A 12,537-nucleotide genomic window follows, 5' to 3' on the forward strand; every position below is an offset into this window, starting at 1 on the left:
GGCTTGTAGCACAGCGGCACACCGGTGTGGCATGCTTCGGATAGGCCTCGGATTTCATCCTGGGGGGTGGCTCCCCATTCTTCCAATAATGCTGCTGTCAGCTCCTGGAGTGTGCGGGGTTGCAAGGGCGATTCTAGATATGCCTACCAAGTTGATTGTACAGAGGCTTGATACAATTGAGATTGGGGCTACATGCGGGCCAAGCCATTACTTGAATTCCAGCAGCTACAAGGAAGTCCCAGTGGTCCTAGTAGTATGTGCAGTGGCTCCATCATGTACTAATGTGAAATGTTGCCGAATATTGATTGCAATGGGTAACACATGGTTCTCCAGAACCTCCTCAATGTAGTGCACAGCTGTCAATCGCCCATGAATGACTACGAGGTCCCTTTTATGGTTCAAAGAAATCCCTCACCAAACCATCACTGATCCGCCACTGTGAGCGACTGTTTCCTGCACATTGCAAGGAAAATCTCGTTCTCCTTGACGTCACCAGGCTCAAATGCGACCATCTGACCCAGAAAGCTGGAATCTGGATTCATTGACAAAGAATACTGGGGTCCATTGTCGGAGCTGCCAGTTGACATGCTGTTGTGCGAACTGCAGACGGTATCTTCAGTGATGAGGTGTAAACCAGGGCACTTCAAGCAGTCTCCGGGAATTGAGCTGACCTTACGGACTGTTTGTGTACTGACGACGGTCCCATGTGCATTAATTAGCTCACCTCTTAGGTTCCTGGCTGTACTGCGGTGATTTTTGGAGGGCCTGTAAAGGAAGAAATTGGTCCTCAGGCGGCGTTTTCTGTTTTCTGACCGGGCGAGTTGGCCGTGCGCGTAGAGGCGCGCGGCTGTGAGCTTGCATCCGGGAGATAGTAGGTTCGAATCCCACTATCGGCAGCCCTGAAGATGGTTTTCCGTGGTTTCCCATTTTCACACCAGGCAAATGCTGGGGCTGTACCTTAATTAAGGCCACGGCCGCTTCCTTCCAACTCCTAGGCCTTTCCCGTCCCATCGTCGCCATAAGACCTATCTGTGTCGGTGCGACGTAAAGCCCCTAGCAAAAAAAAAAAAAAAAAATTCTGTTTTCTGCTTGAACCAGGTTGACATTTGACAGTGTGTAGCTCTTGATATCGCTGCCACAACCTGCAGATGACTGGTTGAGGCACTGTGAGCTGCTCTGCCACATAACGCTGAGTGCGTCTTTCCTGCAAGATGGTTACTGCAAGCCTGACTTGTTCTGGTGGTAAATGCCTTCCCATGTCTTGTGCTCTAACATGCCTGTGCTTCTTACCAGTATGACAGCTCACACAGTATTGACAGACCATGCCGTATGACACGAACCACTCTTGTTTGGGGTGTGGTCACAAAAATAACTGCTACGACTGGAGGGTTATGTACTTGACTTCAATATTCCACCACATTAATGTCACCAAGGGATAAGCAAAACAATCCTGCAGAGCACCATGGATGTGAAACAGCATGTGTGTGCACTAGTTCATACAAAAATTGTGATTTTTTAAATTTTTTTGTGAGCAGTGTATAAGGAACGATCTTCATTGGAGTAATCACATTAACAAGGTTGTAAACAAAGGTTACAGATCTCTTCATGTGGTTATGAGGGTATTTAGGGGTTGTAGTAAGGGAGTGTAGGAGAGGTTGTATAAGTCTTTTGTAAGATCCCAGTTGGAGTATGGTTCCAGTGTATGGGACTCACAACAAGACTTCTTGATACAAGAACTGGAAAACATCCAAAGGGAAGCAGCACAATTTGTTGTAGGTTATTTCCAACAAAGAAGTGGTGTTACAAAAATTTTGCAAATTTTGGGCTGGGAAGATTTGGGAGTAAGGAGATGAGATGCTCAACTAAGTGGTGTGTCAAAGGGTCACCACTCCGCGGACTGACGTTTCAGTTCTGGTTCGTATGCCCTGGCCCAGAATTCATCGATGGTGATTATTCGTGACAAGAGCTGCTCGATGATGGTACATGCCACGTCATTCCGCACACAGACAGGTCGTCCCGAACGTTGCTCATCACTGGTTGACGTCCTTGCTGAAACTTTCCTACCCACTGTGCTACTGTACGGTATGGTAGGACATTATTCCCAAGGGCTTTCACTAATTCACTGTGACATTCCATCACATTTCTCCCTCAGAGAATGGCTATTTTGATGTAAGCGCGCTGCTCAACACGGGTTACGTCCATCTCGCACGGCACTCACCAACTGAATTATTTCACAGCCCTCTCTGTGCTACTACCAGCTATCACAAAGCCATCTGTTGTTCTGCATACATACTATGCCTGCAGAACTTCCACACGACACATATAAGTTTATGATCCGTTCACATATCTACAAGAAAAAATAGTTGCCATGACTTTTGCCCCAATCCTCGTATATACCATAGTACTCCTGTATTGTGCAAGACATGTAGAATAAGCAGTTTTGACAAATTGTATCTCCTGATTTTTGGTTTTGTAAAGTTGGCAGGTATGGGATCGTTAAGCCTGTACAGATGGCACAGCGAACGAGTCCCATGCTCAACTGCACGCACACATCAGCATGGGTAGATATACATAGGTGGTTTGAAAAGTTCTCGGAATGTGCTAGAATTAAGTATCTTACCTCGGTGGAACTGCTTTAATGTTTCAACATAGTCTCCCTGTAGACTAATGCATTTGGTCCAGCGATGTTCCAATGCCTTGATCCCATCTCGAAAATGAGATGCCTCCAGGCCTGCAAAATTTCGGCTGTCAGTTCTTCCCTTGTAGAAAATCTCCGTCCACCGAGGAAAATTTTCATCTTGGGGAATAGATGAAAGTCTGATGGTGCCAAATCAGGTGAATAAGGTGGATGTGGCAACAATTCATACCCCAGTTCATGAAGTTTTGCCATGGCAATAACACTTGTGTGTGGGGGAGCATTGTCCTGATGAAAGATGACCTTTTTCCTTGCCAAACCAGGCCTTGTTTCGCGTATCTTTTCCTGTAGTTGGTCTAGGAGATTTGCATAGTATTGCCCCGTAATTGTTTGGCCAGTAGGAAGATAATCTATCAGCAGAATGCCTTTTGCTTCCCAGAAAACTGAGGCCATGACCTTTCCGGCCGAACGGACTGCCTTTGCTTTCTTTGGTGGTGGTGGTGAATCAGCATGTTTCCACTGCTTTGACTGCTGTTTGTCTCTGGGGTATAGTAGTGGACCCAAGTTTCATCTGTAGTCACAAACCGGCGCAAAAATCTTGTTGGTTGCACTGAAAACGGGCTAGACTTTGTTCGGACATTTCCAATCTGGTGCGTTTATTGTCCAATGTCAAGAGCCGCGGCACCCATCTTGCAGATAATTTTTTCATACCCAATTCTTCAGTTAAAATATAATATACCCATTCAGAAGACATCCGTACAGCTTCAGCAATCTCCCGCACTTTCAGTCGACGATCCTCCATGACCATTTTATGCACTTTTGCGATAAATTCTGGGGTCGTAACACTTTTTGTCCGTCCACTACGTGGATCATCATCCAATCATCCAAGCTCTCCCGACCAAATTTAAACTCGCTGGTCCACTTAAAACTCGCTGGTCCACTTGGCAACAGTTGAAAATGAAAGAGCAGAGTCCCCCAGTGTGTTCTGAAAGTCGGCGTGAATTTCCTTTGCTTTCATACCTTTCTTTACAAAGTATTTAATCACTGCTCGAATGTCAGTTTTTTTTCCATTGTCACAAATCACTACGCGGGAACAACAACAAAGAGTCGTCACTACCACACTCCTACAGCTAGAGCACTGACGCGCCACATGTTCACTCATAAAGGATGTGTGATTATTGCGCGGGAACCTCGTTGCTCTAGCACTGACATCTAGTGGTGATTCCGAGAACTTTCCAAACCGTCCTCGTAATGATATGACAGAGTGGGCAAAAAGGGGCAATCATGTTTAGCCGTGCCTCTATGTCCATACAGTGCATGGAGTTGTTGGATTTGTTGGTGTTCTACAGTGGACTGTTCAAAGTGTTTATAAGCAGTGGTGTACTACACGTGGCCACGAAACACCACGTTAGAATGGTGGTCGGAAAAAGATCCTGACTGAGAGGAAACGGGGACCCGTTTCACAGTTTGTGAATCAAAATTGCTTCCAAATCCAACACGAATTGCTGCAGTCAGTGAATGAAGGTCCATCCCAACCTGTAAGCGAGAGAGCATTGCGAGGGAACTGCATGCAAAAAAACATTTGGAGTTGGTCACCTTGCATGATACCATTACTCACACATGCACATAAAGCTGCACGTCTTCATTGAGCTAGAAAACGTGGACAGTAGCTGACTGGTGGAACTTAATGTGGTCTGAGGAATCACATTTTTGCCTGTTTTTCAATGACACACGTGCGTTGAGTGCACCGAGGACCAAATCAAGCCCTTCATTCTGCATGTGTGCAAGGTCAGGTTCAAGCCGGAGGTGAGTCTGTGATGTTTTGGGGGTGTTTTTCGTATCACGGATTGGTCCCACTCACTGAGATGACCGCTATCATGAACCAGCATATTTATTTAAACATTTTGGATGATCAGGTGTTGCCTTTCAGTCAACATCTGCATGATGAGTATGTTATTAATACTCCGATTTTTCAAGATGAGGACAGCAAAGTTCATCGGGCTGGACGCATTTGTGACTGGTTTTATGAACACTCCCCCACCCTTTTACATCTTGATTGCCCTGCAAAATCACCTGACTTGAACCCCATTGAAAATCTCTGGGACATGGGGCAATGGGTACAACACCGACATCAGCATACCTGCAATTTGGTGGAACTGTGTGATCAAATCCTCAGCGAATGGCTTAACCTGGATGCGGTCGGCTCCACGGTGTAGGGGGCAACGCGTCCGCCTGTCATCCGACAGCCCCAGGTTTGATTTCCGGGAGGATCAGGGGTTTTCAATTGTAATGATTAATATCCCTGGCCTGGGGACTGGGTGTTTGTGACATCCTTAATCTTCCTTTCCTCACACACAACATTCCACACTACCACCATTCCAATTACATGCAGGTTCATACAATATGTTGCCAGTAAGGGCAAAAGATCCACATGGGTCGACGCCCCGAAGAAATAGCTTTTTTTTTTTTTTCTTTTTTCTTTAACCTGGATGCGACGTACCTGCACAACCTTGTGGGCTTACTTCCTAGCCGAATCCAGGCGTTTATCAAGTCCAGAGGTGGAGTTACACGGAATTAAATGATGCTTGTAATGATTTCTCCATGGGAGACTAATTTTTTGTCCGGTGAGCTTATATGGTGATATGTTTGTCCAACATATAGATGTGAAAGTTGGCAAGGGTTTGGCCATGTTGTAGCAGGGGAAACTGTTGGCACGGACTGACAGTCTCAGAAAAATATTATTTTTATGAATTGATCGAGCAAGTGGCTGCACAGTTTAGATCACATAGCCATCAGCTTGCATTTGGGAGATAGTGGATTTGAACCCCACTGTCGGCAGCCCTGAAGATGGATTTCCATGGTTTTCAATTTTCACACCAGGTAAATACTGGGGCTATATCTTAATTAAGAACACGCTCACTAGTCCTAGTCTTTTCCTATTCCATCATTGCCATAAGACCTATCTGTTTTGATGCAATGTAAAGCAAATTGAAAAAGAAAATATTTCTGTGTTTTTTTGATAAACCATATTGTCTTAGTGACTACATATGATTTGAATGACTTGTTTGCCTTCAAATAGAGAATATCTAAGATGAACTTAAATATTATAAACAAGTGATCCGTCTATTCAGTAAAATTTATCATTTATTATATTAGTACATGTTTCGTCCCCTAAGGGACATCATCAGCTATAATAAATTAATATTCTGATATATTAATAGCTGATGATGTCCCTTAGGGGATGAAACATGTACTAATATAATAAATGATAAATTGTATTGAATAGGGAGATCACTTGTTTGTAATATTTAAGTTCATCTTAAATATTCTCTATTTGGTATAAAGTCAATACGGGATATTATTATTAGAAATGAAGCTATTAAAGCTTGTTACATGTATTGTTTGCCTTCATCAGGAGGGATGACTTTTGAATTATTTTCTTACTTTTCCATAAATTTCTCTCTGTGAGCTCTTGTATATTGTGTATTTTATGTATGTACCTTCGTATTTAATTATTGTGGTTGCATTGTCTTTGTGAGCTGGTAGTATTACAATGTATAGATCAATGCTAAGTTCTCATGGTGCTTGGTATTCCCATCAGTTATCTAACCAATCAGTATGACCCTTTCAGCATTCATTTTAAAGCCTATGGAGGACAGATATTAATCTCTTCCAATAATACTCGTCGAACCTCAGTCGTTTTATTTGAGATGTTCATGTTGTACTTGTTAGACCACACAGGTCACCAGAATAATTATGACAAAAATCACCATGGATTTCTATGTCAAACAGTCATTGAAATTGACGGAATGCTGTGAGACTAATAGACGGTTTTGTATGTTGGATTTGTTGATAAAGAAGAAAGATTGGGATAGAGTTCTCCACTGAGAGACTATGACCGGACGTGTTCGCTGTGCAGTTCGGAGCGTGCAGCTGTGAGCTTGCATCCGGGAGCTAGTGGGCTCGAACCCCACTGTCGGCAGCTCTGAAGATGGTTTTCTGTGGTTTCCCATTTTCACACCAGGCAAATGCTGGGGCTGTACCTTAACTAAGGCCACAATCACTTCCTTTCCCATCGTTGCCACTATGTCGGTGCGACGTAAAGCAACTTTTTAAAAAGTTACTTATAACTAATTACTCTAAGTAATAGTAAATAATTTGATGTGTTATTTCATAACTAATTCTGGAATTTCTTCCGTCAGTCTGAAGACAGTTACTTGATAATCAAAATATCTAATCCCATATATTCTTCCCTTAACGTATAATTAGAGGGTATGTCATCTAATGTTTTTCTCTTGCAAGAGTTTGTCAGTTTTATGTTATTTATTTAATCTCTCATACCATTTTCTTTCATTTCAGTTTCATATCAGTTATTTTCTATCTTTAATGTTGTAACTTATCCACAGTATTCATCTTAATTCATTATTTTATGTCATCCTGACCAGTCATCTTTGTATCTTCTGAATTTTTCCACCCTCTGTTTTTACTTATTTTGGGTAGTAATGGTATTGAAACTGAATCTTGTTTGTGTAGCCTTAACCCACTAATTGCTTTGTCCACAGCTAATCACCTAAAGAGAAATAAGAAGTACTTCAAAAAACAAAGTGCAAAGTGCAGAATGGTTTTCATGTAACAGAGTATTGCATGATGCAGTTTGCCAGGTGTTCACCTCATGTGTTCAAGTTACAGTATGAAGATTGAATCTTGGCGCAGTTTAAGCGAACTTCACCATGTCAGTAGATTTGTTGACACATGAAAGAATATTTGTCTGAGGAAAATTCTTGCATATTTGCATCTCTTAATATCATTAGTTATAAATCATTAGTTTTCAAAGTACATTATTTTTATCTTATGCAAACAGTGTTGTACACTCAACCGCACAGAAATTGGCCATTGCAGAAGATTACTTTCTTTCAAAATCCTGTTGTTTGAAATTGGATGGACATATTGTGTGTATGTTAGGATTCCAAGTACAATCTCTTCAGCTACCAGTGGATGGACATATTGTGTATGTGTTAGGATTCCAAGTATAATCTCTTCAGCCACCAGCTATCCAAAGTTTACAAATATCCTTGCATTTTGAGAATGTTTAAAATTAACTATTTATCTGGGGGGCCAATTTTTAGAGGAGTGTGACAGGCTTCGGCAGCCGGCACAATTCCTATCCTCGCCGTTAGATGTGGGCTTCAGTCGTACCATTTCCTGACCTGGTCGTACGACTGGAAACAGGCTGTGGATTTTCATTTTCTGAAGGCCAATTTTTGTCCAGTTGGGCATACCTACCTACCTACCTACCTAGTTTATGTATGGTCATATTATTTGTTCACAGTTCTCCCATAATGGATCAGTGTCCAGAAGAAGCTCAGGCAGATGAGGCTGTGGACTGTCAAGTGATTGAGCTTTTAAGAGATCAAGTATTACCACATTCCCATGCCATTCCTAAGGATTTTGTCCTAAACGTAGTAGTGTTATTGAATAAAGGTTCAATCCACTCAGCTGGCAATTCCACAGGTGAGGATGTGAATTCTGTCTCATATATATACCAATCTTCTATTCTGTCTGTACCATGATTTCCTAACCTGTGGTCTGCGAAGATGGGGCAGTTGGTCCGCAGGCAGAATTAATGAAATTATAATTGAGTTAAAATTATCATAACAAACAATCAATTAATAAAAATTCTTCACATAAAATGGATGCTGTACTAGTTCTGTATAAGGCTATTAGCCAAACTTTCTAAAAACCATGAATATTTCAACAACCAGACAAAAATGTGGTATTTCCAGGATATGAGGATATGACTGGACTGTTACTAAATGGATTGTTCACTAAATACATTTCCAGTTGACATCAGAGAGAGGCATTCGTTTAAGAATTAAGTAAATGACCGTTTTATGAGGGTCTTGTATGTGCCGATAAAAACTGGTAGGGTTGGAAACATAAAGAGTGGTGAAATAAACAACAATACAATATGATTTTATTGCTCCTGCTTTCCCTTGCTGTTTCAAGTAAACATCAGTTGTTCATATTTCAAGTAGCTGATGGTTTTGCTCCCTCAGACAAAGCTCAGTAGATCTTCAGAAGTGCTAAGTTATAGTTGGACAGAGTGTGTCATGAGTTAAATCCAGTTTTAAAGTTATATTTTTGAAAATTCTGTTAATCAAAAAATGTCTCAGGATTGATACATTGAAAAATAAAAGCAAGTGATATAGGTGAGGCTAAATGTAACTGAGAAACCTGTGTTGTAATGAAATGTACGTAATGTGATACATCTGCTATTAAAGTCGAAGCAAGCAGTTCAAAGAAAAGAAATACAGTAGGAAATTTGACAGTTCATATTTCTAATTAGGATTTGCTTAGTGCAGTGATGAAAGCAGACAGAAACCACATCATGTTCTGTGATATGAAGTGTTGTGGAACAAGTTATGAAACCTACAAAACTCTGAAGTCATTTAGAAGCAAAGCATTATGATGTAAAAGGTAATCCAATAGAATTTTTCCAGCAACAATTGGGAACACAAAATTATAGGAAATATAAAGTTCCGGCCATGGAATTGATTCTGGAAGCATCCTATCTCTTGAGTTTATGCATAGCCAAAACAGGGAAACCTCATTCATTCAGGGAAGATTTACTTTTTTCACCAATAAAAGCTATGGTGAAAACTATGTTTCCATTTGGAATTGCGAGGTGGGCAACAATTCCGTTGTGGAGATTTATCTCCCGTATGCAGTTATCAGACTGTGCCTCTTATAATGGGCTTCTGATAAGTTCACCTGCATACACCCCAGCGTCAGTGGGTAGGGTCTGACACATCCCACTCTGTATGAGTCTAATGTCAGACCTAAGATGAAACGCTGGTTAATAGAGCAAACGCCTGAAAAGCCTTACATCTGATCTGAAAACTATGTTTGGCAATAAATTCCTTACAGATATTGATTTGATTCCTCTTTCAAATGACACTGTAGAAGTAACAATATGGCAGGGAACGTAAAATCTCAGTTAATGTAAAGTGTTAAGAAGAGTGTTTATTATGTTTCACAAATAGACAAAACTACTGATGTTACAAATGAAGCACAGTTCATGTGCCACATTACTTATGCACATGGTGATGACATACCTGATGATATTTTGATACTTTGCCAACCCACACAACTAGAGAAGAAATATTTCACTCTCGAGAGAGTTACATGGGAGACAAAGGGACTCTGTGGGGAAAATGTGTGGGTTTCTGTACAGATGGAGCTCAAGCCTTTAAAGGCGGGCATAGTGGGGTTATTTATAAAGTCAAGGAAGTAGCTTTGGATATGAATTGGATCAGGCGAGTTGGCCGTGCGGGGGGGGGGGGGGGGGGGGGGCGCAGCTGTGAGCTTGCATTCGGGAGTTAGGGGGTTCGAACCCTACTGTCAGCAGCCCTGAAAATGGTTTACCGTGGTTTCTCATTTTCACACCAGGCAAATGCTGGGGCTATACCTTAATTAAGGCCACGGCCACTTCCTTCCCATTCGTAGGCCGTTCCCGTGTGTGTGTGTGTGTGTGCGTGCGCGTGCGTGTGTGTGATAAAAAGCTTCCATTGTTAACAACTTCCGATTGTGTATACAGAGGTAAGTATGTGCAGCTGTGAGTGGAGTCTTATTCCTTAAGTTTGGAAGCAGATGATATGGTCTTGGTCATTTTGTATTTTGTTTCATGGATACATCATAGTACAACATGCTTTGTTATAAGAACTAGTATTTTATCGCATGGATATATTTTTACTTAACAACACTATGTGTTTTGCAAGAAAATTGGCATTTTAATTCATGGACATTTTTTGTTTTGCTATAAAACTGGTATTTTGTTCGATGGATATGCTTTTCCTTAATAATACAACTGGGCCTTGTTGGGAGATGGGAACATTGGAAAGGATAGACAAGGAAGAAGGAAGCAAGTGGCCATGGCCTTAAGTTTGATACCATCCCAGCATTTGCCTGTAGAAGAAGTGGGAATCCACAAAAAAACACTTTGAGTTTGGCTCAGGTGGGAATCAAACCCAGGCCTCTCGGGGTGGCCGCTAATCACACTAACCACTACACCACAGGGGCAGACTCGACTGTTATTATTTAGGAAATCCTCAGAAATCATAAAGCAGAATGGCCACAATAGTTGGAAGGAGACAGAGTGTATTTTGGCAGCTCTACTTGAAGACGGAGCGAGTTTCGTCAGATGTTCGTTCTTGTAAAACATCTACATTATGTCCAGGTTAGACATTTATTTTTGATGTTTTTTCGGTTGTGTCGCTGAGCAGCTTTTCAGCACCTCCCTCAGGGTGCTATATAGTCACTGGGCTTTCAGACAGGAATCAGAATTGCTCCTTCCTAACACAAATCTAGTATTTTAATATGATCAGATACAATTATGTTCTTGAGACCCAAACAGATATTGCACTTTACGTATATAAAGCCATGGAAGGTCTTGGGATTGCCTAATACTGTTTTGGTCGAAATATAAGACAGGAATTTGTATGTTTATGTTTTTTTATTTTAAAATGTCCTTCTAAAACCCATAATCATTTTATATGTGCAGTGCAACATTTAAAGAGCTTTTATAATTTCCCACTCATACTGCCTTGTACAGCGAGAGTCTCAAAGTGCTTTCCGGCTGAGCTCAAGGTCATGAATAAACCAAAATCTCTGAGGTTTTGTTGATTTTTTTCTCTTTTTAATTTGCTTGTGACTGGTGACAGGCAGAATATGATACATTCGAGAACTTTTGAGATTCAATACTTACATTCAAAACCATATTCTTGAGTTCAACATAACCTTAAAAGCCATGTAGGCTTAATTTACGTATTACAAGACTTCCAGTAACCTACCACATACAGTATATGAAAACCTACAACCTGTTTTCCAGTCATTGACCGGGTCAGGGATGTAATGAATGAAACATATATAGGCTATTATTACAAGAGGGTCGCCACTCCCAAGGTGATTTATTAATGAGTGATAAATGCTATGAAATGATAATGGAGAGTGTTACTGGAATGAAAGATGACAGGGAAAACCGGAGCACCCGGGGAAAAACCTGTCCCGCCTCCGCTTTGTCCATCACAAATCTCACATGGAGTCACCGGGATTTGAACCACGGTATCCAGTGGTGAGAGGCCGACGCGCTGCCATCTGAGCCACGGAGGCTCCACATACAGTATACTGGTGACATAATTAGAATGGAAGAAAATAAAAAGGGACTTTGCTATCTTGTTGAGCGCTTTTTGTATCAGATGTGGTTTATTTCATTACATTAAAGAATTAAAAACTACTTGTGATCAATTCTCAATGAGTCAAAGTTGCTGACCTGAAGGAAGTTTTCACGGGAAGTTAACAAAGTTTCCTGGTAAACTGAACGTAAATTATTAAGATTTTGAACTCGTGTAATTAATGTCTGAAGCCGGCCCCATGGTCTAGCTTGCCTGTCTTTCACCTGGAATTCCTAAATTCGATACCCAGCCAGATCAGGTATTTTTACCTAGATATGAAGGCTGGTTCTAGGTCCACTCAGCCTGCGTGATTACTGTTAATTGAGGAGCTATCTAACAGTGAAGTGATGATCCCAGTCTATAATAGAGAGCCAACTACAACGGTCGAGGGGACTCGTCACACTGACCATGCATCACATCGTAATCTGCAGGCCTTCAGGCTGAGCAGTAGTCACTTGGTAGGCCAAGGCCCATTAGGGCCGAAGTTTGATTTGGTTTAGGAGTATTTGTAAGATTATAATTATACATATTTCATTATTGTGATGTTTAGCCAAATTGTTGATAGTTTTAATTTGTTCCTGGATTTTCCATTTTCCCGTATTATATTTCCGTGGTCCCTCCAAACGCAGAGAATCAAGGTTCCACTGTGTTTAGAAAATTCATCCCAATATA

At 41.3% G+C, this 12,537-nt stretch overlaps 1 protein-coding gene across 2 annotated transcripts in view; it reads left to right on the forward strand.

Annotated features, from left to right (window-relative positions):
• The window catches only part of mon2 (Mon2 homolog, regulator of endosome-to-Golgi trafficking), a 583,018-nt gene that overhangs the window by 468,996 nt on the left and 101,485 nt on the right, over positions 1–12,537 (forward strand). For both annotated transcript variants that reach the window (XM_067140860.2, XM_067140862.2), the window contains one exon: positions 7,965–8,146. In XM_067140860.2, coding sequence (XP_066996961.1) covers positions 7,965–8,146 — 182 coding nt within the window. The remainder of the gene's footprint in view (positions 1–7,964; positions 8,147–12,537) is intronic.

The sequence above is a fragment of the Anabrus simplex genome, chromosome 2 (genome assembly GCF_040414725.1).
Source record: "Anabrus simplex isolate iqAnaSimp1 chromosome 2, ASM4041472v1, whole genome shotgun sequence".
Taxonomy (NCBI): Eukaryota; Metazoa; Arthropoda; class Insecta; order Orthoptera; family Tettigoniidae; genus Anabrus; species Anabrus simplex.